This window comes from Podarcis cretensis (genome assembly GCF_951804945.1).
Source record: "Podarcis cretensis genome assembly, chromosome: 2".
Lineage (NCBI taxonomy): Eukaryota > Metazoa > Chordata > Lepidosauria > Squamata > Lacertidae > Podarcis > Podarcis cretensis.
The window spans coordinates 35224833-35250988 of NC_137171.1; the positions used below are offsets into that span (position 1 = coordinate 35224833).

The 26156-nt window shown below is 45.8% G+C and overlaps 1 protein-coding gene across 5 annotated transcripts in view; it reads left to right on the forward strand.

The window, feature by feature from the left end:
• LOC307210257 (unconventional myosin-XVB-like) overlaps positions 1 to 26156 on the forward strand; it is a 77026-nt gene that overhangs the window by 44012 nt on the left and 6858 nt on the right. For all 5 annotated transcript variants that reach the window (XM_079965862.1, XM_079965861.1, XM_079965863.1 and 2 more), the window contains 22 exons: positions 214 to 321; positions 586 to 709; positions 1894 to 1975; positions 2755 to 2977; positions 4380 to 4495; positions 5163 to 5222; positions 5455 to 5530; positions 6260 to 6378; positions 8160 to 8278; positions 9277 to 9418; positions 9554 to 9665; positions 10440 to 10612; positions 11381 to 11493; positions 15675 to 15738; positions 16415 to 16487; positions 16784 to 16860; positions 18149 to 18225; positions 20421 to 20548; positions 21493 to 21587; positions 22628 to 22705; positions 24933 to 25029; positions 25715 to 25863. In XM_079965862.1, the coding sequence (XP_079821988.1) occupies positions 214 to 321; positions 586 to 709; positions 1894 to 1975; positions 2755 to 2977; positions 4380 to 4495; positions 5163 to 5222; positions 5455 to 5530; positions 6260 to 6378; positions 8160 to 8278; positions 9277 to 9418; positions 9554 to 9665; positions 10440 to 10612; positions 11381 to 11493; positions 15675 to 15738; positions 16415 to 16487; positions 16784 to 16860; positions 18149 to 18225; positions 20421 to 20548; positions 21493 to 21587; positions 22628 to 22705; positions 24933 to 25029; positions 25715 to 25863 (2405 nt within the window). The remainder of the gene's footprint in view (positions 1 to 213; positions 322 to 585; positions 710 to 1893; positions 1976 to 2754; positions 2978 to 4379; positions 4496 to 5162; positions 5223 to 5454; positions 5531 to 6259; positions 6379 to 8159; positions 8279 to 9276; positions 9419 to 9553; positions 9666 to 10439; positions 10613 to 11380; positions 11494 to 15674; positions 15739 to 16414; positions 16488 to 16783; positions 16861 to 18148; positions 18226 to 20420; positions 20549 to 21492; positions 21588 to 22627; positions 22706 to 24932; positions 25030 to 25714; positions 25864 to 26156) is intronic.

Genomic DNA, 26156 nt, shown 5'->3' on the forward strand with positions numbered 1-26156 from the left:
TGTTTTGGGGAACATCCTAAGGGCCAGACAGAGAAGCCAGGAGGGGCTCATTGAGTCTCCAGGCCTGATGTAGGCTGATCTGCTAATATGGGGCTGATTTACAAGTTCCTTCCAAACAACAGTGGTTTGTATTTGGTATTCTAACTGGACTGATGCTGCCAGTCCAGGTTTAAGAAATTATTGGTGCTTGATTGCCCCTGCTTCTCCACACAGGGCAGCAGAAAAGTCATGTGAAGAAAGCACCTCCTTCTCCAAAGAGGTGGACACCTCCAAATAAACCATCATCAGAAGACCAAGAGACTAGCCCACAACCAAATTCAGGTAATTTCTGGTCATGAATATAGTCTTCACAGAGCCTTTTCATTCCTTGCCCGCTGCCTCACTTGCCCATTCTAGCTTCAGTAATGGAGATGGATTGCAGCTAAATAAGGAAGTAGCAAAATACTTATGCATGAGATTGGGAAGGCACTACGTAGAAAGAGCTAGCCAGGGGTAGAGAAGTGTGTAAGGTAGAAACAAGGCAAAATCTTCTTGCTTATTTAGAAAACAAGCGCGCGCACCTTTTCTCTTAATCCTCTGCTGCAGGTTCGCCACACTCTACACAGACAGAAAATGACCAACATTCTCAACCAACCCAGGAGATACGGAGGATCATCAAAACTCACAAGGCTCAGCCTGTCCCACCACCAAAACCCATCATCCCACTCAGGTGAGGAATGGACCTGAGCCTGGTCACGGAATTAGAACTCCTTTTAGATATTTGTGCCTGCAGAAGCTTCCATGGTTGCCCCCATGCCAATCAGAGAACATCTAAAGGTTTGGTGGGTTGCCACAATGTTGGGCTTGTCCACATGTCACATTAAAGCCATAGCTAATGCCAACCGTTTATCCTTCGTTTATGAAGCTTGGTTAAAGAGGAAGTACGATCGGATTAACCTTGGTTTGTTATGCCGCAGCTGAGTTTATCTGAGTTAATCTCAGTGCCACCCAGTGGCGTGCGGTGAAATTTTTTGTAGGACAACAATTAGGGCATGGGTAGGCAAACTAAGGCCAGGGGCCAGATCCAGCCCAATCGCCTTCTAAATCCGGCCCGCGGACGGTCCGGGAATCTGTGCTTTTATGTGAGTAGAATGTGTCCTTTTATTTAAAATGCGTCTTTGGGTTATTTATGGGGCATAGGAATTCGTTCATTATTTTCCCCCCAAAATATAGTCTGGCCCCTCACAAGGTCTGAGGACTGGCCCCCTGCTGAAAAAGTTTGCTGACCCCTGAGTTAGGGCCAGAGGAGCCAGCCTGCAAGGGCGATGGGGGAGGGGATGTTGTGTGTGTGGGCATCATGCCCTCCCCCCCCATCTCATTGCACCTCCCTAAGCCAGGCAGAAGCTTCCCAGGCTTTGGAAGGAGGCACCAGGCATTAATACCATAATTTACCATGAACATTTAGGAGACTAGCCTAATCCCTCAAGTACACTGACCACACACCATTGGTGCACCTTCTCCGTGACTCCAACTTGTTATCAGAGGCCTTTGTGGCACCCTTTCCCTGGCAATGCCTCACTGTGCCAGTGGCATCACTAGCCTGCTTGCTGGTTATTGGCTGGTTAGACAGACGCAGTGGGCCCAGCGAGGCCAATGCGGTTAGCTGCTTCGCAAACCGTGAACTTCCCAAGGGGCTTGATGTTGCCTGTGCAGAAACCATCTTGTCATAGCAACCCAACATAGGCAGAACTCTCTAGCTGTTCTTTGGCCAACATGGGAGGAACGGCAGAGTTGTTCAATTGCATTTGTAAGAGACTGTCTGAAGAAGGGTCTCTGAGGACAGGCGTTTTGTTGACTTTTACTGTTGGCCCATGCAGCTAACTCCACCAGAGCCCCCTCCTATTTGACTTACAGAAATGTCTCTAAACCTTTCGTGAAGAAGAATGACCCAAAGGAGGAAGCTCTGGCAAAACTGGGGATTGTGGGACACTCACAGGTGAGTAATAGCTTGTAACTTCCAGATGGTTTCTGTTGCGACACACCTAGAAAAACCAATGTGGTCAGCGGCCAAAGTCCTGTTGGGATTGCCCAATTAGCTGTCAGGGTGGCAATAAAAATGAGAGAAATCCATATAAGCCACTACATGTTCCTTAGAGAGAAAAATTGGGATACAAATAGGACAAATAACAAACAATATATATATATATATACACACACACCAAGTGTGACTGGATATCAGAAGGCTCCAGACTTTTATCGATAGACTTGCTGTACTACCATCACCCCTCTGTCTGCACCTCTGCTTTTGGAGCAGCCCCATGAGAGCCATCTGGTTGAAGCTTATTTGGGTTTTAGAAAGGTGCTTGAGATTGAAATGAGGAAAGTATCACAATTTTCGTTAAGAACCATTCACCACTAACTCTGACCCCGATGTCCTTGGAAGGCAAACTTTTGTTGATTTCCAATGCAATAAGCTCACTTTGGGGGTAACTTCCCTGCCACACCCAAGTCACCTGGAGTCTTGTTACTGATATGGTTACTTTAACCCTCCAGTCCAGGCCTGCTGGAGTGGGTTATCCAGAGAAGTAGCGACACGGATGCCTCTTGTCTCCTGCAGTTTACGAGATTACTGCCAGAAAGCTTTGCTAAGTGGGTTAAATTAAGCAGTTTGTTTGCTCTTCAGCCTTCCATGTTGCTACTCTAGGACTGCAGGTGTGACCTGTGGCCATGTTAAAAACGCTTCTCCTCCGCCTTGCTTTTTCTTTACGCAAACAGCTGTCTTCTGCATCACCAGAGGGGAGCCCCCAAGCATCTCCTCCTCCACTGCCACCACCTGGCAAGTTGTCCAGCTCCATCAAAGAAAAGCAGCTGCCCCTCATTAACCTATTTGCTCGGCCGCCACCAACCTCCCCTCCTAACCCGGAGGTTCCTCCTCCCCCCCTGCAACCTCCACCAGCCCTTCCTTTGGACTACGCTTCAGAAGAAACTGGCATAAGAGGTATGTGGAGGAGCTTAGACTCTGCAGCCTTGACTTTGTGATTAGTGAGTTGATCTTCTCATCCCCTGTGCCTGCTGATTATCTGTGGCTCATCTTTAGGGTGCAGAGCTATGTGCTCACTATCCATTCAAAGCACATTTCCTGTCCTCAAAGAATCCCGGGCACTGTGATTTATTATTAAGCATTGCTGCAAATAGTAACTCTGTGAAGGTTAAACTGCAGTTCCCAGAATTTTCTGGTGGAAAGGATGTGATTCGAATGTGTTTTAAATGTATGTACAGTGGTACCTCAGGTTACAAACGCCTCGGGTTACAAACACTTTGGGTTACAGACTCCACTAACCCAGAAGTAGTACCTCGGGTTAAGAACTTTACCTCAGGATGAGAACAGAAATCGTGCAGTGGCAGCGGGAAGCTCCATTAGCTAAAGTGGTACCTCAGGTTAAGAACGGACTCCCGGAATGAATTACGTTCGTAACCAGAGGTACCACTGTAGTGTGTATGCACCTTGGGGCAGCTTTCCCTGGGTCTGATGGGAGTTGTAGTCAAAGCATCTGCAGGGCCACATGTTGGGGAAGACTGTGGTATGGGCCACAATTCAAAGTGCTGGTCATTATCGATAAGAGGCCTGTTAGAAATAATGTCTTCTTCCACATGCCTCTGCCAAAGCCCTTCTTTTCATCACAAAGACCACCATTTTTATTATTGTGTGTATCATTATTCTTTATAAAACCCTTAAAAAAAAATTATTATCTGAGGCCATTGTTTGAGTCTCTCTTCAGGTGGAGACCAAGGAGAGTTTTCTCAGTGCCCAACATATGAATCATCTTCCCCTGAGAAGCTGACATGACGTCTACCTTGTTATCTATTTGACATCAGGCAGTGGTTCCAGCTTGGACTGTTAGCTGGTCTTAAATGTCTTCTTCAGGATATTGCTGACTTTGCTTACTCTGCGGCTTTAGCTTCTGTGTATTGTTTTTTTATTCAGTTTTTAAGGGTTCGTTTTTATTATTTTAAATCGTACACAGCCTGGGGAGCCTTGTAAAGTAGGGCAGTTTAGAAATTCACCCAACCAGCAAAAACACTTCCCTTTTAGTAAGATGTTGTTTTAGAAAGCTTTTTACCTACCTTATGGATACGGTAGGCTATAAATCTGAACAATTCAACAAATCTACAACAATCTTTACTGAAACCCCTAAAAGGGGCGTTAGATGAATGATGCTTTCTTATTTTGGGGAAAACATGACGGTAGATAGTGAATATCTTGGCAGTACCACAATATATTGATTTGTAAGCCCCTTTGAGGACCGCTTTGGTGAAAAAGTGGCATATAAATGGTGAAGCAACCATAATAATAATAATAATAAAATCCCTTCTTCTGACATCCCTTTTGTTACACTTAGACTCAGCTCTGACAGTGGTGGAAGACGGCGGGATCAGAACCCAGCTCTTAGGACACTCTGCTAGTGTTACTTTCTCCTACGCCAACCCTACTTGGAAGCTCTTCCTACGCAAAGAGGTATGTCAAAGTCCATTGCATCCCAGCGTTGTTTTCTGGAAGTGGGAGAACTGGTTAATCCGACTTTGCCGTGTACATCTGCGATGGGAGCATCTCACAAGAGCTGGGAATCCTGGTCATGTGACCTGTCACGGGCACTGCTCTGCTTTGTCCTGCTTTTCAAATTGAGCTTGAACCATCTCAGTGTGTTCCCTCGTTCTAGGAAGTGCAACAAAACAAGTGTTGTGGTAAAGACATGCGATGGCACAGCCTCATGGTCTCTCCCACCGTGATAAATTCTGTAGGTTTGGAGTAGGAATAATCCTGAGAATGGTGAAGGAGGAAAATAAATTCTGAATAGGTGTGATGACCACAAGGCCCGGGGCAGATATAAATCCACACACTGTAATAGGGATTGATTTGGACTCTCTATGTCATGTTTGCATGCCTTGCCCTGAGGAGGACAGGAGATGAAGAGCAAAAATGGGACTCCTCACTCTCCCTATGCCAAGTGTGTTGGGTGGGCGAGTTGTGTGAAGAATCAGCTGTTCTTCTTCTTTGAACTTCCGTCAAAACTGTGTCCTTAAAAAATTAACTCACACCAGTGCACTGGATCACTGGCTGGCTTGGATGGAGAGAGAAATGGATACATGTTTTGAAGACAGCTTTGTGTTTGTTTCCCCAACAGGTTTTTTACCCCAAGGAAAACTTCAGTCATCCTTATTGCTTAAATTTGTTATGTGACCAGGTGAGCAGCATTGGGGGTGGGGTGGGAGTGGGAGTGGGGACTCACTTTCCTTCTTCTTGGTCCATTAACATCTGCACATTTCTTTCTTTCCCCTTTTTCCTCTCTTTGGGTTTTTGTGCCTTCTTAAATCCACGCACCTGCTTCCTGCTTTGAGCTTCAAAGCTCTTGGACTGAGATTCCAGTAAGACGTATGTGAGTCTAATCAAAGTCAATCTTCTTTGCTCCCTTTCAGATCATGACAGACACTTATTCGGAGTCATGCATTCGGATCTCCAAAGAGGAGAAGCGTAAGATGAAAGACCTGTTGGGTAAGCAGCCCCCTCTCCAACCACTCAACCCTAACCCATGCCCCATATATCTTGGGGACATACAGCTTCTTCCTGGACTTAAAAAGGCTTCTTGGATGCATCTGTCACAGGCTCTGCATTAGGGATGTATGGACTGTCATGTGCGTATCCTGTCTTATAGCACACTTTGTGCTCCCTCGGTATTTTATTAACTTATCAAACAACCACCTAAGATTCCTCTTCGTTCCACAAGTGTGATTCAACAGATGTTAGAGTTGCCTCTACATTTTTGCAGATATAGTATTATATTACCTGTCCTTCACTCTAAAATCCCAGGGTGAGTTACAACCATTTAATGCAACATTTAAACAGGTTAAAAAAAAAGTTTTTACTGATTTTCACGGATAACAGAGGTACATATAACATCTTTGTCTTCAGTTACATTTGGTGTGAGACATTGCTGTCATAGCAATTGTGAGGTTTGGTGGCGGGGGTTGGGGAGAGTTGAGAGAAAGAAGTGGGGTGGTGATTTTGCTATCAGAATATCAGATTCCTGCTTCTAGAATTTTGCTTTCCTTGCTTGAAACGTTTGGGGTTTGGTGCTGCTTAACTAAGGGGGCTGACTAAATGTACGAGCCCATTTCTCCAGCAGAGTTAGCACAGCTTAACTCTGTTAAGACTACTAATGACAAATTTGAACCATTTCCTGTCTCTGCTGATGAAACGTTTTCCTTTCTGCATCCTTGCCAGTGGCGTTCCAGGTGGGCATGGATGCCAGCTCCATTCTAGATGATGGGATAAAGAAGAGGATTGTGGTAGCTGCTCGTGATAACTGGGCCAACTATTTCTCTCGCCTTTTCCCAGTTAAGGTAAGTCAGGCTAGCTGTTGCTTGAGGGACCTGGGACCTTGGTCTCCTGTAGTGGGGCAGGGCGGGGGGAGAGACTCTCTTGGGTTTTGCTTGCGAGTTGGGTGGGTGATTCGTTTATGTCCCTCACCCTTTTATTAGCTACTACTCAACATTGGTGTTGACTCTGCCTAGGTCACTACTTGGAATGTTTTAAACAGTTAAACTAACAACAACAACAGAAACTTTTATTTATACCCTGCCCTCCCCAGCCAAAGTCGGGCTCAGGGCAGCTAACATCAGATATATAGTATAAAATCAAACAATAATTAAATTACCTCCTAAAAACAGGTCAAAATCAAATTAAAGTCTAATTAGATGGCTTTCCGCAGGGTTAGGGTTGGGAACAGTAAGTGCTCATCAGCCCAACTGTGAAGCCACAAGCTTCAAGTTAAAGCTAATCCCATCCGTTACCTGATTGTATGGTGTCTTAGGCAAGCCATGATCCCCTCAGTGTCCTATCTTCAAGCAGTTGGGGGCAAGGGTTGGAGATGGAGTAAGAAAATAGTACCTCACAGGGCTAATGTAATAAGGAAATACAGTGGTACCTCGGGTTACGTACTTAATTCATTCCGGAGGACTGTTCTTAACCTGAAACTGTTCTTAACCTGAAGCACCACTTTAGCTAATGGGGCCTCCTGCTGCTGCTGTGCCGCCGGAGCACGATTTCTGTTCTCATCCTGAAGCAAAGTTCTTAACCCGAGGTACTATTTCTGGGTTAGTGGAGTCTGTAACCTGAAGTGTATGCAACCCGAGGTACCACTGTAATTTATGTGACTATCTCAGAATGCTTGAAATGCTCTGCATATATATGAGGTGGTACTATTCAAGCAGGCCTAACACATCCTCAAAGCCCAAACCAAATGCATTCAGAACAATCCAATGTGTGTGTGTGAAACTTGTTGTACCTGAACAACTTAATGCTGCAGTTGGGAGGTTGCATATTTGAAAGCTGGCCAATGTGTGTATTGAGAGGGGGAGACTCCCTGCACTTAGGAAATGACCTCATTGGCAAGGAGATACTGTCGTATTGCCCTTTCCCTGGTGAATAAGTTCCCCAGCCCAGTTTAATCAACAGCTAGTTGAGTGGCAATAACTTTTCTGCTCAGCATTTCATGCTGCTCTGCTTCCTTATCGAGGAACATAGAAAGCTGCCTTAATGGTTGCTCAGACTATATATATATCCACCTGGCCCAGTGTACTGATTAGTGGCAGATCTCCAGGGTCTCAAGCAGAGAAGGGCCTTTTCCAGCACCCACTTCCAGTATTCTTTTCTTACACGTGAACTGCTGTGGGTTGAACAAGAGGCCATCTGCTTGCACTCCACCACTGGAATCATGAAGGCCGGCAGCTGTTAGGTGTGGAGTGTTAAGCATGATAAGTTGTCTGGGCCATACCTCCACCCACCGCAGCATGCCAATGCTGTTCACACAAAGTGACGGGACCTGGTTTAAATGAGACATAGGACACCTGGAACACACCACACAGTTACATTTTCCATATACGCTTCCCCTTATGTTTAAATGAGGCTTCCCCCCTTCACAGCGCTCTGTTTCTTTATGCTTAAGCATAATGGCTTCTCTCTCTATCCCTCCATCTCGCTTGGTCTGGCCCCCAATGGACACATCTCAGAGTTGCTTGCCCTGCAAGATTTTCTGACGCTTCTTGCTATCTCTGCACTAAAGGTGCCCCTCAGGCCACCACAAGACATTCTGTCAGTCTTTTCCTCCTCCTCTTTATTAAAGGGAGAAAACGGGAGTGATGTTCAGATTCTGGGTGTTTCTCACCGGGGGCTCAGGCTGCTGAAGAGAGCAAAAGCAGCCAGCTTCAATGCTGAGCAGCTGAAAACCCTTTGCAGCTACAGGTAAGAGGCAATAAAATCCAGCTTTAAGGAGATGGTGGTGGGTTCTGGGTTCATGAGGCTGCTGAGAAGCTGCAACAAGTTGACCCAAACCTGATCACTTTGTGGATGAATGCATAATATAGATCTAAGAAGTTGGCAGCATGTTGGAACGTATCCAAAATTATTAAAATTTGTATGCTGCCCTATACCTGTAGATCTCAGGGCTGTTCACAAAATGGCACAGCTCTGTGGAGAAATCTCTTTGGGTGAGTTTTGATGGAACACAAGTTCCCAGTAGGATTCAGAACATGTGTTGCTCTTTATGGCTATAGCAAAACATCTCTCCCCTTCCTTTGGTATGCCCACTTCCCTTTGTGCTGTTAGATTGTAAGTCTGTGGTCAGGGCCTGTCTTGCGTACATTAACTCCCGTGCAGCACCTGAGATCTTTGGCATAGTTATATCTTCTGATTCTCTCTCACAAGATCAACTGTGATTCCCCCTTTCCATGGCATTTATGTCCCAGTCTTAACAATATTTATCCCAGGGCAGTATCCCAGGGCAATATTTATCCCAGGGCAGTTTACAATGCATATCAATAAAGCAAAAATCAGAATAAGATATGCAGCAAAACAATTACAATCAGTAATCAAATAATACATTTAGTATGTAAATTGAAAATAAGAAACATGGCTTGGTTCAGTTGCTTGATTCATCTGGAGATATTAACTCTGCAAACGCACTGATCGTGGCACACTGTAGTCTGGTTGGATGAATTGGTTTGTGTGGGAATCATGGAGGGATGATCTAAGCAAGGGCAGGATGGCCTTTCCCCTCTTCTTTGCATCTTATCTCCTTGCCCATGTCTTGGCACCTTTTCTGCTTGCTATTATATGTGCACCAACCTCGGATTTCTTTCGAGAGGCATCAAGGCTAGGAAGGTCCCAGGGGCCTTAGCGAGGTGCAGCCACTGAACTTAGCCAGGTATAAAGGCCAGCTAATATTCTCTGGGTTTTTTCAGTTATTCAGATGTGCTGTCCTTAGAGCTGATGGACCGCAATACCCTTCAGTTCTCTCTGAAGGATGAGCAGCTCATCCTTCACTCTCGAAAGGCTCGGCAGATTAAGACCATGGTGGAGCTCTTCCTGCTTGAACTGAAAAAGGTGAGAGAAAGCGCCTTCGAAACGCCTTTACTCTTTGCTAAAGAAAAGTAAAGGACTCACTGCCACCACCTCCAGAATAACCACAACTCCTTAATTGTGCTATTCCTTCCTCTCTCCGCTCCTCCCCACCAAAAGGACTCCAACTACGTCATAGCTTTGCGCAGCTATGTAACAGATGACAAGAGCCTCTTGAGCTTCAAGAAAGGCGACTTCATCCAACTGCTGCGCATGGAGGGACTGGAGCCAGGTGAGAGGGTCTGGCCGTGAAAGACCACGTTACTGTTCAAAGGTTCCTTCCACATTTCCAGGTCCTTAGCAACCTCCATGCCTGCTACAGACATAGTACTTGGTCGGTTAAAACATCCCGATACAAATGATTTGAGCAGAGAGCCCACTGTAGAAATGCACTTAACCAGCTGCTCAATCTTGCTCTTAAGGAGCAATCTCCAAGGAATCCTGGCCTTCCCATTTGCAGCCAGAATGAGCTGTGCACAGCATGGATTGGCTAATCCCTGTGATACCATCTCCAATCTGCTTCAGAGAAGTTTTTCATAAAATTATCGTAGGTTTGGTTGTTTTCAAAAGGAGGTTAGAAGCCAGCACTCACTTGAATGTCTCTGTAGTGCTGTGCTTAAAAAAACCTAAAACTTCCAAAAAAAGGCAGACAGTCCCCTAATTTTTCCCCCTGAAAGCGCCAGACAGTGGAGGTGGTGGGTGGAGAAAACAAGACAACTGATGAATCCAGAGTATTAATTGTAAAAAACAGAAGAAAGGAAAAGGAAGCCAGAATTGTCCTGCTGATACAAAATTCAATTACTGGGTGCTCTTATTTTATTTTATTTTTCATCTGTGTGCATCCATTCATAACAATATATTAAACATATGTGTGAAGTGCAGGGTTTCATAAGAAAATACAGGCTCGGAAGCAACTTAGCTAGAAGCTGGGTAGAGAAAGGGAAGCTTCATAAGCAGCCCTGTCCGCAAATGTCCAGGTGTGAATTTCAGCCTCTTTTCCCCACAGGCTGGCAGTTTGGCTCCGTCCGAGGTCGCTCTGGCCTTTTCCCTTCCAGCATGGTGCAGCCAGTGGCAGCTCCCACTTACCACAGTAACCATCCAAACCGTACAAACCGCCAGGAAGCCATCAGGAAGAGCCTAAGGAGAGAAACACAGCTGGAGAGAAACATTAGCAAGGAGGTGAGGCAGGCTGTGAGGAGGAGGAGGAGGAGGCGGCGGCAAATGATTCTACAGTTTCTCTCATGGGTGGGGGAAAATGCTCTGACAGGGAGTAGGGCCTGTGGATTTGAGAGGTCTGTGAGGAAATACAGAGCTCCAAAAGAGTTCTGCAGTAGGAGAGAAAGGTTGTTTGGGCATATACATTTTTTCCTATTGGAAGCATATGTAGACTACTGTTAATTATAATTATTTGCTTATAAAAATATTTATTTATGATTGGCTTAGTTATAAAATAGGGGCACGGGTGGTGCTGTGGGTAAAACCTCAGCGCCTAGGACTTGCCGATTGCATGGTCGGCGGTTCGAATCCCCGCGGCGGGGTGAGCTCCCGTCGTTCGGTCCCAGCTCCTGCCCACCTAGCAGTTCGAAAGCACCCTTAAGTGCAAGTAGATAAATAGGTACCGCTTTATAGCGGGAAGGTAAACGGCATTTCCGTGTGTTGCGCTGGTGCTGGCTTGCCAGAGCAGCTTCGTCACGCTGGCCACGTGACCCGGAAGTGTCTCCGGACAGCGCTGGCTCCCGGCCTCTAGAGTGAGATGAGCGCACAACCCTAGAGTCTGTCAAGATTGGCCCGTACAGGCAGGGGTACCTTTGCCTTTACCTTTAGTTATAAAATAATTATTTATGTACTGCTATTCATTTTTTAAAAAACCAGAGCAGTTTTCCCAACAGTTATACATAAAACCTGAAGTGACATTTATATGAAGGTTTTCTCTTCCTGCCCCATCAGAACTTGACCTCCAGCCTGGAGTCAGAAGTCAATAGTACAACAGCCAGCACTCCTCCTTGCAACTATACCATGACGGAGTTTGCCGCAACACACTTCCAGGAAGCCCAGTCCGCGTGAGTAATATGCACCAGAGGTCCTTAATTATTGTGGGTGCTTCTAGATTGGTATTTGTTATGGGATGGTTGCTCCTCATGTATGCAGCTTTTTCACACATGGTTGGCATCAAAACACTAGCCAGTACTCCCAATCCCATTTTATTTTATTTTATTTTTTAAAAAGATGGGATTAAAATATTTTAAACGAATAACACTCTGCTGACCTCCCCTCTCTCTATTTGCTTTATACAAGAGGTAGGGAACCTTCTTTCCTGCGAAGGACCTTTGACCAATGGGAAAAGTCAACTGGAGGTCGCAGCCAATAGCAGGCGGAGCTGAAGGCAATGGTGGGTGGGCTCCCAGCTGAAAGTGGGTGGAAAGAGGGCCAAAATTGAGTAGAATTTGCAGCAAGACTGCAAGATGCTGTAGCTTTGCTCTTTCTTTCAAACTGCCACTCCGTCTCTGAGGGCTGCCTGACATTAGGCTGCAGACCACAGGCTCCTTACCCTTCCAGCTTTACGCCATATTTTTTGTCCCACCTCCACATAAGAAGTTGTATGCAAAAGGGTTCCCAAGGAGGGCATGTCCTTTGGCAAGGTCTTTGCCCCCACCCACCCCAAATTTCTTTGGGCGCAGATATTCTTCCTCTCCCCTCCTGCCAACCTTCTCTGTACCCACTTATTTTAGGTTACTAATATTTCAGAATATGTAGGCATGTGGAATGGTTTGAGTTTGCAGTATAGTAAGCACATAACTGCAAACTCAAACCATTCCACTTGTATAGTAAGCACATAACTGGGACGTGGGTGGCGCTGTGGGTTAAACCACAGAGCCTAGGACTTGCCGATCAGAAGGTTGGCAGTTTGAATCCCCACGACGGGGTGAGCTCCCGTTGCTCGGTCCCTGCTCCTGCCAACCTAGCAGTTCGAAAGCACGTCAAAATGCAAGTAGATAAATAGGTAACGCTCTGGCAGGAAGGTAAACGGCGTTTCCGTACGCTTGCTCTGGTTCGTCAGAAACAGCTTAGTCATGCTGGCCACATGACCCAGAAGCTATCTGAAGACAAGCGCCAGCTCCCTCGGCCTGTAAAGCAAGATGAGCGCCGCAACCCCAGAGTCATCCGCGACTGGACCTAATGGTCAGGGGTCCCTTTACCTTTAAGCACATAACTTACACAGGGGTTACACTCCAGGGATTGCTCCTAAAGCCAAAATCATAGAATTGTAGAGGTTTTTTGCCCACAACCCTGAGATTAAGAGTCTCTTGCTCCTATACCTGCGGGTGTAGGCTGGTATACACATAATAAAATAATAATGATGCTCTGCTGACTGAGCTCTACTAGGAGCAATTGTGTATAGTCAAAACACATTGGGTGCAATTGCCAAAGTCTTCCTCCCTAGACTTCTGCCTCCTTTAAAAAATAAAATAAAAGTTTTCCAAGCACGTAAAGCTGAATTCACACATTAAACACGCATAAGTTGTGTGCTTACTGTATTGCCCTAGCGCCTTTGAAACAAGAAATGTACTGTTTCTAGTGATAGCACACACACACACAAGTGGAAAAAACATTGATGAGAGTAGGAGACTCACTGGAAAAAAGAAACTTCAAAGGTAAGAATACTTCTAGAACCTTCTTTTTCACGCAGATAACCAGAAGAAAGCTGAGCCTGCTCCTCTCCCTCTATATCACTACATGCTTTTTAAACCAACTTCATATCAAATTGGCAGCCGAACACTCACTTGTGTCTCTGGAGATATCCATGGAACAGCTACCCTATCAGCAATGAATATTATAACAGCCATAAATAATATCTTCTGAACACCCCTTCTGTAAGAGAGCCACTCTTACATTTGTGTTTGGGAGCTGGACTACTTGGACAAGAGTTTGGAAGATAATGACTGCATTGCCCATTTGAGAATTCATTTGCTACGCTGTCAAAATGAACACAAAGAAGCTCCCATATGATGCTTTTCAGCTGATGGTATATAACCTCTCAACTCCCGTGAATACTTCCAAACTCTAACAAACACTTTTGGAAAGAATGTGGACAAATGGGCACCTACTTACACCTTTGGTGGGAATGCCCTCCTTCAATACAATGATTTTGGAATGTCTGCCAGAACAGTTGCTCTCCAGGCCATGTGGGTCCTCCAAAGCGGTGCTAATGAATTGTTTTGAACACAGTCATTCTGGCTGTTTGGATAAAGACTTCAATAAACAACTACATGACAACAAAATGATGACTAGTGAGGAAGTAGAACCATGTCAGCAATAGGGTCACCATCCATCCAGATTTTCCCAGACATATCCAGAATACTGCAGTCGGCAGCAGTGTCCATGCAGAAATCGGGAAGAAAATATCTGGGGAAATCCAGACTTATGGCAGCGTATGCTGTTTTTGCCTGTTTCCCCGCAAAAATAGCTTGAAAGCCCTAGTCAGCAACCTTCCCAGAAAAGTATATTGATAAGATATGGAAAATACTGGCTACATGCTAAATTACCCATCTATTACTTCAGGTAGCAAGGAATCTCACTCAAAAGAAAAGTGCTATGACCCCATGGTTTCGTTTACATTTCCTTTGCTGAGTCCTTACTAGGCCGTGAGCACATTCACTATAAATGCTAATGTGTATATTTAATTTGATGCATTCCTTAGAATTTAGCATTCCACATCTTACTAGAATTCTCAACAAAATCCCAGGGATCGTGCAAATTCCTTACTATTCAGTTTCTATTTCTTTGCTCCATTTTGTTTACTGAAATCCCTCTTGATGTGCTGTAATGATGTGCTGAATTTTTTTTGTGAGTTCAGTAAACCTAAATAAAATACGGTTTAAATTATTTTTCTTGGAATATAATCAAATTTTACAGATAGCATTTGATTTGCCTTTTATATATTTCCACACACATGTCAATAAAATCATGTTTTAAAATTCTTCTAACTTTTCTAACTTGCCTTCATTTGTGTTACTATGATGAGGTGGTACCAAGATCTAAAGGAGTTGTGCTAAGATAGCATTACATTTTCTGATGACAAAATTTCCCTGGGTGGGACCTGTCTGACATTTTCTTTCATACCACTTCAAAGGAAAGTATGGGCATCATGGGATATTAAGAGGGGAGAAGTTCATCCACATGACTTGACATGTACCTCAAGTGTTGGGCAGACCAAGAGGAAAGGATTTAGAGTTACTTTGGAATTCCTCACTTCCAGGGCTGACGTTGATTAATTGATATGCATCTAAGTTATGCAACATCTACCCTCTTCCTAGAAAGGGCTCTCTTTTCTCTTCATGCCATCCATTTATTATTGTAGACCGGGGAACTGTGAAGTTTTCACCACAGCAAACAAAGAACCTTCAACTCACTCTTGTTGTTTTTTATTGTTGTTTCCCAGACCGCTGGTAGTCCATGGACTGCAGCTTATGAATCACTGCTGGAAACAGATAAAGCTGCTTTATACCATTTCAGGCTCTGTACTTCTAACAAAAGACTGTCAATGCCTGGAGCAGGGAACCTCAGGCCTTGTGAGGGGGCAAGTTACTGGCCCTCCAGGACCAATTCTCAAGGCTCTCCCTGGGCCATACGCCTCTGCTTCACATCCCAAGTGTCTTTGCCTGGGTGAAATGTGTGGTTGAACTCAGAAAAATTGGATGAAGGATTCAGAGGACTGTGTGTGTGTGTGTGTGTGTGTGTGTGTGTGTGTAGAACCTAGCCTGCTGTAAAATCGTAAAATCTCCATTCATTGCTCCACCCACTTTTGCCTTCGGCCTCATCCACTAATGGCATGTGATGTTTAGGGAAGCTTTTAATGTTTAATAGGTTATTGTATTTTAGTGTTCTGTTGGAAGCCGCCCAGAGTGGCTGGGGAAACCCAGCCAGATGGGCGGGGTAGAAATAATAAATTATTATTATTATGTGGCCCTTGGAAAGTTGCCCAAAAAGGAATGTGGCCCTCAGGCTGAAAAGGGTTCCCCACTTCTATATTCACCTGTTCCAGACCTTCAGGGTCACCTGATACCAAATAAATCTAGGATATGCCAGGGATAGAACCTGCAACCCGCATGTGCTTTGCCACTAAGCTAGACTTTGCCACTAAGCTAGACTGCAAAGCAGCTGGAGAGTAGGGCATATGTCAGACCAGATTCTTGAATGTTTTTTTCTCCTGGGTAATACCCTAATCTTCTGTCTCTGCTAGGCTGGGATGGAAGGGGATGAGTGCTGAACAGAAGGACCCAGCTCTCATGGTTCAGCATACTAAGGTACCGTAAATCAGAGGGAGAGGGGAGTTATGCTCTGGGTAGTTCCTTTATCACTTGGAATGTGGATAGTTGAAAGCTTGCCTTCTGGAAGTCAGTGCTGAAGTATCTGATGGTGCTTGTTACATGGGTCACCAGGCAGAGGGCCTTCTCGGTAGTGGCGCTGGCCCTGGGGAATGCCCTCCCATCAGAGATCAAGGAAATAAACAACTACAGTGGTACCTTGGGTTACAGATGCTTCAGGTTACAGACTCCACTAATCCAGAAATAGTACCTCAGGTTAAGAACTTTGCTTCAGGATGAGAACAGAAATCGCATGGTGGCAGCGCGGCAGCAGCGGGAGGCCCCGTTAGCTAAAGTGGTGTCTCAGGTTAAGAACAGTTTCAGGTTGAGAACAGACCTCCGGAACTAATTAAGTTTTTAACCCAAGGTACCACTGTATCTGACTTTTAGAAGACATCTGAAGGCAGCCCTGTTTAGGGAAGTTTTTTTGTGTTTGATGTTTTATCGTGTTTTTAATATTCTGTTGGGAGCCGCCCAGAGTGGCTGGGATCGAAATAATAAATTATTATTAAGAGTGTGCACACTTCTACTAGACCCACTTGAACTTTGCGCTGAGGGTGTCAGCCGCCTTCTTTGGCTTTGCCTCTTCTTGACTGCTTATATTCTGACCTCACAGGAACCAATCAAAGAATCACTCCTGTTCTACTCTGATGGCAAGATGAATGACCTGGCTACGAAAAATTTTCTGAGTAAGTGGTTTTTCCTTGTGCTAGGTAATAGGGGAGGTGGCAGTGGCTGTGTTTCCAGAGCTCTGGGATAGGTCTCATTTATGCGGTTCTGGCACCAGGGGAATGGCCTGAGAGCATTTCTGCTTCTCCCCTAATGGGAGAAACCATTATCCAGACATTTGACTTTCCCCTTGGTTTGTCAATATTGGCAGAAATGGAGGCTACAGTTTTCTTAATTTCACTATTCCCAGTGCCTTTGTTTGCCTTTTCCAGTTCTGAAGTAGGAGCAGAGATTAATGCTAGCTCCTGTTTTGCAGCTCTGATGAGATTCATGGGAGACCAGCCAGGCCTCAAGAGCAAAGATGAGGTTGATTATGTCTATGAAATCCTCCAGGTTTGTGGCTCTTTTTATGGCTTGCGTGGGTGATGGCGACCAGAATGAGCTAATGTTTGGGGAAGGGAAGATCACAATGTCTCCTAAGTGCTCGACTCCTATAAGGATGGGAAGTAAATAATCTATCGATAATGAGATTTTTATCCTGCCTTTCTGCTTCAAACAGGGAGACCCCTACATTATTAATTTAAAAAAAAAAAACCCTCAGAGATAAAGCAATTTAAAATACACAATATGGGAAGCCGAAACAGAACAGCATCAGGGAGCAAAGTAAAAAGTAAATAAAATAAGCTAATCAGGAAAGTGCCATTGCATTCAAGTCCTGCTTGTGGGCTTCACATAGGCATTTGGTTGAGCACTGAGAGAACAGGATGCTGGAATAGATGGGCCAGCAAGCGATTTTTAATTCTTATGTCTGGCCAAATACCTGCTGATGAAAGGGAAGGAAAAGCTGGAAGATACCAAAGGCAGGTGAGTGTTGGAGGGACCTTTTAGATCAGGGGTCAGCAAACTTTTTCAGCCGTGGGCTGGTCCACTGTCCCTCAGATCTTGTGGGGGGCCAGACTAGATTTTGAAAAAAAGAATGAACAAATTCCTATGCCCCACAAATAACCCAGAGCTGCATTTTAAATAAAAGGACACATTCTACTCATGTAAAAACACACTGATTCCCACACTGGTCCGCGGGCCAGATTTAGAAGGCAGTTGGGCCGGATTCGGCCCCCAGGCCTTAGTTTGCCTACCCATGTTTTAGATGCAACGTGCTTATTGAGCCAAATTATTTTCAAATATTCTGGTTTAGGAGTTGCTATCTTAAGTACAACCCAATCAAATCTTTAGACTCTAAACCGCTGCAAAATTATTCTGGTCATCGTCATCTTAGACCAGTCAAGCTAGAGGCATCTCCTGGGACAGTGAGTCCCACATCCTTTGCACTGCATCAGAGAAGGCCCTTTCGTCCTGTGTTCCTACCAACCACAACTTCATGGGACACACAGAACAGCCTCCTTCACTGACCTCAGTGGATGGGCGGGATCGCCTGGGAGGAGTTGGGTAATATTACCAAACCACTGATGGCTGCCTTGGGGGAAGAGGTGCCAAGTAGGGATCAGCTTGAGAAAGACAGGCCCTCATTAACCATCCCCCCCCCTCTGTTGACCCCTGCATTGCCCAATCCCATGCAAGATAATAAGTCAGGAAGCAGTACGGCGGTCTTCCTACTCTATGTAAGTTATGGATGTTCCGAAATGTATCTGCTTTTCCTCTTATGCTTCTCTGCCTTGTACAGCTGTGCAAAGAGAAGGAGAATCTGTGTGACGAGGTTTACTGCCAGGTCATCAAGCAGATCACGCGGAACCCCAGTCAGTAAGTACCTCTGCATGTGTGTCTGTGGGCGGTGGGAGCTCTGAAATTGAAGGAATAGGGGAACATGGGTGGGGATAATTGGGATGTCAGTGTGAAGTGTTAAGTAAGGGAGCCTCTTGTTAGAATAGAGGAGATGTAGGTGTTAATTTGAGTGAAAATTTCATCATTAGAAAATCAAGATCTTTTGGTGGGTGGGAGTGAACCCTAATGATGCATTTTTTTTACATTGATTTAACTGGCTGTTGGCTCCAATCTGTTTAATTTTTTGCCAAATTGGAATGGTGGAAGAAAAGCAGAGATCTGAGTAATGGATTACTGATGAGCCGCAGCGCTGAGGCTCTGGGCATGAACTGGGTGTTGGATTTTAAAGGAGTTGTTTATGTATATTGGAATCCTCACCATGCCTTTCTTCAAAGAACCTCAATTTGGGGTCCTTGGGCGTCCCTCCCCCACTTTATCCTTACAACAGCCATGTGTAGTTAGTCAGTATGAGATATAGGGACTGGCCCAGGGTCTAAACACCATAGCCTAGCTACTACAGCACACTAGCTTCAAAAAGTAACAATAATGAAAATGTTCTAAACCAGAAGTGCAGGGAGTCCTTTCCAAATATTATCTGGTTTCTACACCTGTAGCAATACACTTGCAGAACTCCAGCTCTCATCAGTCAGGCATGTCCAAAGTCTGTTTCGGGGGCCTAATATGGCCTGCTGGTTGGTTTAATCCGGCCCCTGCAGCAGTTTATTTCCTGGGGTAAAATCCTAAAAAAAAAGCTCAACAACTCTTTGGTTGGCCCTCACGGCCCTTCACTTCATCAAATGTGGCCCTCTTTGAAAAAAGTTTGGACATCACTGGCCTAAGTCAACATGACCAGCAACATCTGAAGAGCCCCCTTTTCATGGAAAAGTGTTGGTTTTCTCTGTAACCCTCTTTGGGCTTTTATTGAAAACAAGATCACAAATACTGAGGATTCTACAAATTCAGCACTAGCCTTCCAGGTTCCCAGACATTGCGGCCGCCCATTCAGCTGCACTACAGAAATGTCAGTGTTACATAGCTCTCATTTGTGGCCTGTTATAAAACAGGACTGATCCCATTCATGTGAAGGGAGGAGTCAATGAGAGAGCAGTCTAGCCTCAGATATCAAGTTGGGACTATGGTATATCCTCCCATCCCTCTGCTGTCTTCCTCGCTGTCAATCATGGACTGTATTTTCATCTTCTGAGGACTATAGCTGTGGGCTTGAATAAAGGGAATTGTAATGTTGAAGTCACGGCTTAAACATATTTATTTATTTATTACACTGCAAACTGCCCATCTGTAGACCTCAGGGTGGTTCACAAGTAAAAAACACAACATACACACTCAAAACAAAACAATAACCTCCCCATGTGTTGATACAGTGGCTTTTGTGCCTTCCATCTGCCTGCCTCACTGCTGTGAGGCTGTAATTGCCCCTTAGGATCTTTGTATTGAATCATAGCCTTTGAAAGTCAAGGACCTTAAAGTGAACTCTGTGCTGTAAACACCTGCGACTTCTTTGGAGCAGCTGCAAGGCTCATCTACTTCAGGCTCTTTGCTCTTCCTCAGGGAAGATGTGTTTCTTATGAACTGAGCAGGTACATGGGGTACCTTAAAGGTAAAGGGACCCCTGACCATTAGTTCCAGTCGTGACCGACTCTGGGGTTGCGGCACTCATCTTGCTTTATTGGCCGAGGGAGCCGGCGTACAGCTTCCAGGTCATGTGGCCAGCATGACTAAGCTGCTTCTGGCGAACCAGAGCAGTGCACGGAAACGCCGTTTACCTTCCCACCAGAGCGGTACCTATTTATCTACTTGCACTTTGACGTGCTTTCGAACTGCTAGGTTGGCAGGAGCAGGGACCGAGCAATGGGAGCTCACCCCATCACAGGGATTCGAACCGCTGACCTTCTGATGGGCAAGTTCTAGGCTCTGTGGTTTAACCCACAGTGCCACCCACGTCCCTGGAGTACCTTAGACACACATAATCCCCCCCTCACTCCTTGGAGCTTCTCATTTCCCCATCTTTCCCTTCCAACTTTTCTCTTTTCTCTCCCTCTCAGTCTTCCTTTCTTCCTGGATCCCTTTCAGCCAACCAGAAGTTGTCTTTTGTCTAATCCTGCTCTGTGCTCTGCCCAAGGGAACTATCCCCCATGTTTTTCTCTGTCCTGCAGAGAGAGCTGTCTCCGTGGCTGGAGGCTCCTGGGCCTCTTGACTGGATACTTCCTCCCTTCCAGCATTTTGATGCCATATGCCACCAAGTATTTGCAGCAGGCCAGCTCTGACCCCAGTTCCAGCACAGGTATCGTCTGCCTCCCACCTTTTTGGCCATATTTGCTGGCTTCATTCAGCACCAAGGGTGGTGGTCCTGGGAGGGATTTTGCTGACTTGAACTGAGGTCACACCACATCACCTGCAGGATTCCATAATTCCATACACATGGCTGTTGTTTACACAATATCTCCTCAAGTTATGATAGCCAGGAACTCCAAACTCTGCTTCAGTAAATTACATGAGCAGTAGGCCCTAGCCCTTGAGGCTCAGCTGGTAGGGATATGAACACAAGAATAGTCTGTTGGATCAGGACAATGGACCGTCTAGTGCTCATAGTAGCCAACCAGATGCCTGTGGAAACCAGGGAGCAGAATATGAGCACAAGAAATCTCTCCCCTTCTGTGGTTTCCAGCAACTGGTATTCGGAAGTATTATTAAATCCAACTGGAGGCATAGCATAGCCGCCATGATAGCCCTCTCCTCCATGAATGTGTCTAATCCTCTTTTAAAGCCATCATCCTCAGGGTACTACCTTCCCAATTGAAAATTGGGCGGGTAAGGGCTAGAGTAGGAGGCCATAACAATCATAATGGACTTGGAGCTGACCATCTCAAGAGGTATGGAAAGAATCCATTGGCCTTCTTTGGTCTGTGATAAGTTAATGAGGTTGGCTGTGGAAGAAGCAACTCAAAGCTTCATTGAATTTGGCTGAGGGGTTTGGTGGGATCTTCCCAGTGTTGGGCACAGTATCACTGACTGCCTCACTCCCGTGTGGTTCTTTGGACTTCCCTTCATTGTCACAAGGCAAGAGATATCCCGAAGGCTTGTTGGGGCTCCAGTTTTCACACCAAATCAGGGGCTAAATTCAGAATCCCAACTGAGCAGAGTTCTCTAGCTTGTAGTACTCGTAAAACAACACTCGTAAGACTCATGAGGTGGCAAGCTCAGCCCTTTGCCCTTTCTCAATCACAGAAATAGCCAGGATTTGCCAGAGCAACCTGAGGAAAATGGTCATGTACGGAGGCCGTCGACACTTGCCGTTCCGTGTGGAGACTGAAGCGCTTCTGGTAACTGAGTGAAATATGGTTGCAGGAGGTCGGGTGTTGAAGAGGGTATTCTACCATTTGGGTTGCTAAGGCAAGTCCCCGAGACAGCAAATATTTGGGGCTAGGAGGTATGTGCCAGTACAGGAATTGTGGAGTGGACTTTCCTTGATGCAGGGCTGTGCCTGGACATTTTGCTGCCTGGGGCAATGGACAAAATAGTACATACAGGCACACATTACACATAAGAGGCAAACAGTTGAATCTTATTTCCATATTGGCAATGGAACAACATCTCCCACTACACATGAGGGAAGGACAGTTTAAGGACGGGCTGTGTGGCACTTTCAGCCTGGTGCCGCTTGCTGTGTGAGGCAGTTGCCTCACTCTGGTTAATGGGAGGGCCGGCCCTTGCTTTATGTGCTGCATGAACGGGAACTCTGTGGATATATACGGGAAGGAGACAATATTCAGCAAGTGAGAAGAGGAGTTGGGATTGTATACTGGTTGAGATTGTTTGTGAGGGGTTACTAGCGTCTGACTGGGAGGTTGTGAGCCTACATGTGTGTTTATAAAGGGGAACTGAGTTTCCTTTGTGGATAAAATTTATGAGGAGAGGTGTTAGCGATAGCAATGGATGTTCTGAGGAACAGACAGAATTTCTTGGGATGATGGATGTGGTTGAAACAGGATTTGAGAGAGATAAGAGCTGCCAATAGGAAATGCAAAAGGAATCTTCCCCATCCAGCTATGCTGCTCTCCCAGAAATCTCAATGTGTTTGATCCATGATGCTGAAAACCCAGAGTATGCTTAAGTAATGCAAATATCCTCATTCATTCAAGCTATGTTCTTAAAGATACGAAAACCCCAAAGATCACAATCAGGTCAGGTTTTTAAGCCCTATTCATTTCACTGTGAGAGTCAAGCAGATGCTGGAATCTGTAATGGAAAGCCCCAGTAGGGCTTCATCGTGATTAAATTTGCCTGGATCCTGCTCTCGGGGAAGGGGACAAAGATGTCTGTACTGGATTCTGTCAAACCCTGAATCCTTTCCCATTGGTAGAAGGGACGTGGCTCACGTCATATATCGGTCAACCTACCTGGAGGTATGAAATACAACACGAAAATCAAGACATTCACGGTGAGTCGCTCTTTGGCGTGTTCATCAGAGTGTTATGGGGTGGGGGGCTTGTGGGGACAGTGCTGGCCATGTCCATTTTTGGGTGGATGAGACTGACTTTTGAAATATTTATGTCTTTTGATTTCATCTCCCCTTACCGAGATGACTCAGAGTAGGTGACCCCGTTTTTTAAAATGCTATTTAGACACAGAGATCAAGAGAGCCAATTCTGCACCTTCTGCCATTGAAACAGCCTCTTTCTATTGCAGGGGCCTGTGGTCAGTCTCATCACCCATCTGAGCCGGGGCTGTTACGCTTGTGCTATTAATTTCTCTTATTTTCAGGGGTGGGGTGGGGGCATAGTTCAGTGTTAGAGCAGTTGCATTACGCACAGAAAGTCCCAGTCTCCAGATTCATTCCCTGTCACCTCCAGTTAAAAAAAATTAAGGTAAAGGTAAAGGGACCCCTGACCATTAGGTCCTGTCATGACCGACTCTGGGGTTGCGGCGCTCATCTCGCTTAATTGGCCGAGGGAGCCGGCATACAGCTTCCGGGTCATGTGGCCAGCATGACTAAGCCGCTTCTGGCGAACCAGAGCAGCGCACGGAAACGCCGTTTACCTTCCCGCCAGAGAGGTACCTATTTATCTACTTGCACTTTGACGTGCTTTTGAACTGCTAGGTTGGCAGGAGCAGGGACCGAGCTCACCCCGTCGCGGGGATTCGAACTGCCGACCTTCTGATCGGCAAGGTAGCTGGAAATGTGGATGACTTCTGCCAGTCATGGAAGATACATCCTGGGCTAGTTGGAGAAGTAGTCTGTCTTGGTCAAAGGCAGCCTCCTGTGTTCTTCGTCTCATGAACTTAGTGACTTCCAAGGGAATCATAAGGGCTTGCGTCTGTACACTGTGATTTAGCCATTTCCCTTCCCAGGGAAATGGGGGTTGGACGCGAGCCCGCCCTGTGCGCAGGGGTGTGGCTATCCCCTGCATCATAGGGAGTCCCCTCCGTGTCACGCCCCCAGACCAACCAATCCGGGTGGCCAGGGGGCGGGTGGCGTGCTTTAGGAGTTGGTTGCAGGTGTGAGGGTATTGCAGTGAGCCGTTTGGCTTGGGTGGTAGTTAGGCATTGGAGTATTAGATTGGAGGGGAGGGGAGGTAGAGGCCATCACCTACCCCTCCTATTTCAAGGGTATTCCATTAAAGGAATCTGGGGGGTGTGATCCTGTCCAAAGCCCAGGCGGAGGCTAGGGCTATGGCACGACGCCTATTGGTAACCCTGGAGGGGCTCGAGTTGGTTTGCATCGATGGAGCTCTCCCTACCGGTGGTTAACCCTTCTGAGACTTCCTGCAGGTGAGCAGGAGTCAGGTATAGTCGGTTCAGTTCCAGTGCCTAATCCAATACCACTCACATTCTGTAACCAATAAAATTGTGGCCTTTTTTAGCCCATTAACCTAAAATACTGCTGTCAAGTGTCTTTATTCCAACGAAGGGGAGGGTTTGGGGCCTTGCCACACAACCCCCATTCTTTCCAGCAGTTCCCCATGTCCTCCCAGAGGCTGCTTGCAAAGTATCTCTGAATTTGGAGGGAGGGTGCTGCCAGAGGTGTAAGAGTGTACTCTTGAGAAGCCCTGCTGTATGCATAGAGCTCACCATGCATCAGTTTGCCACTGGGGCCTATGATGAGCAGACTGAGCATCTCCCTCCTCTCCCACTGATGTGAATCCAAGAGGAGCCATATCATCTTTCGGAAGGTGGCCAGATTTGCAGCTCACCTGTCCCTTCCCAAACTTACTGTTTTCTATTTGTGGCTGAACGCATCACAATGGAATTAAAACTACATTGGTACCTTGGGTTACATACGCTTCAGGTTACAGACTCCGCTAACCCAGAAATATTACCTCGGGTTAAGAACTTTGCTTCAGGATGAGAACAGAAATTGTGCGGCGGCAGCAGGAGGCCCCATTAGCTAAAGTGGTGCTTCAGGTTAAGAACCGTTTCAGGTTAAGAACGGACCTCTGGAATGAATTAAGTACTTAACCCGAGGTACCACTATGTTGTACTATAAAATCTTACTAGCCCTCCTCCCTCCCACCACTAAATGAGGGGGGCTGGAACTTATGCCAGCACAGGTCTTTCCCTTGTGTTTAGAAGCCCTTCCTGGTCCTTCCAAATGGCTAGGATGCTACTTTTAGACAGCCAGTAGCAGGGTAAGGGCTAAAAGTATTCCTTTCCCATTTTGGTTGTAGGTTGCTGCAGACATCATGAAAGAAATCGCTGAGCAGATGGGGGTCACTGAGCCAGAAGAGATTCAGGAATTTGCCATTCTGGCCAACAAAGATAACGGTAAAGTGCCCCCATAGCAGTGGCGAATGGTCAGCTGCAGGATACTTCCTTATATGATGAAATGTGCTAAAAATGACTGCCCAACAGCAGGAGCAGGGTAGATGAGTAAATGGCAACCGAATCATGACAAGATGGGGATATTTCCGTGGGTAGTTTGTTGACTAGCATGACGTGGGTGGACTCGCATCCCTCCTAAGACCAGCAAGTGCCCACCAGCCCAGGAATGCCAGTATGCAGAGAGAGAGAAGCAGTGTGAATCACTTCTCAGACTGCATACCTGGCCCAAGGTATGGGGTGGCCTGCTGAGGCTGTATTGATGAAGGGCTTCCAAAATCCTTCATCTGATGGCACCACTAAATGAGAGTGAATTTAGATCTTTTATTTTCATCTTAAAAACACCACCACCAAAACCTTCAAGGTTCTAATGGGGACAGATGGAGACATAGGTGCAGATTGTGTGAATGAGATGTAGTAGCCGTTGTTGACCAGTCCGTTTCACATGAAATCGCCTTGTGCAGGAATGTGCAACACGGTGCCGTTAGGGCTGAATCCTGGGGAATAAGGTGCCTTTGATTTGATGGGGGAGAGGATGACTTGAAGCGCCACATCCTGCTCTCTTTGCTTTACTTAGAAGTGGAGGTGATGTTGAGGTGAGTAGGGTTGTGTCTCTTGTTTTGCCATGCAGGTAAGTTTGTACGTCCCTTGCGCCAGACTGAGTACATCCATGATTATTTGCTTGAGGGAAGTTCGGTAGAGCTGGAGTTCTGCAGGATCACCTGGAGGACGCCCTTGCACTTTGAGAATGACATGTATATTAACCTTCACTTCAACCAGGTAAGCTTAAGGAGAGGCTCCTTTCTTCCTTCTGTGCGTTTTAAATTACAGTTGTAAATCTTTTAGTGGTAATGTTATCTTTTTTTGGTAAACCGCTTTGAGTTTTTTCTGCAATCTGTAAAATTTATGTAAAATTCTGTAAATTTTATAAACAAATACATAGTTACAGGATTTCAATGGCAAACAAAGCCGCATGTCTGCCCAAAAATTTTTGAAGGCACAAACAGTGCTGAAATCAGAACTGCAGATGACCGTTCTAATGCCATTATGAGCAGAAATCACAGTGAATGCAC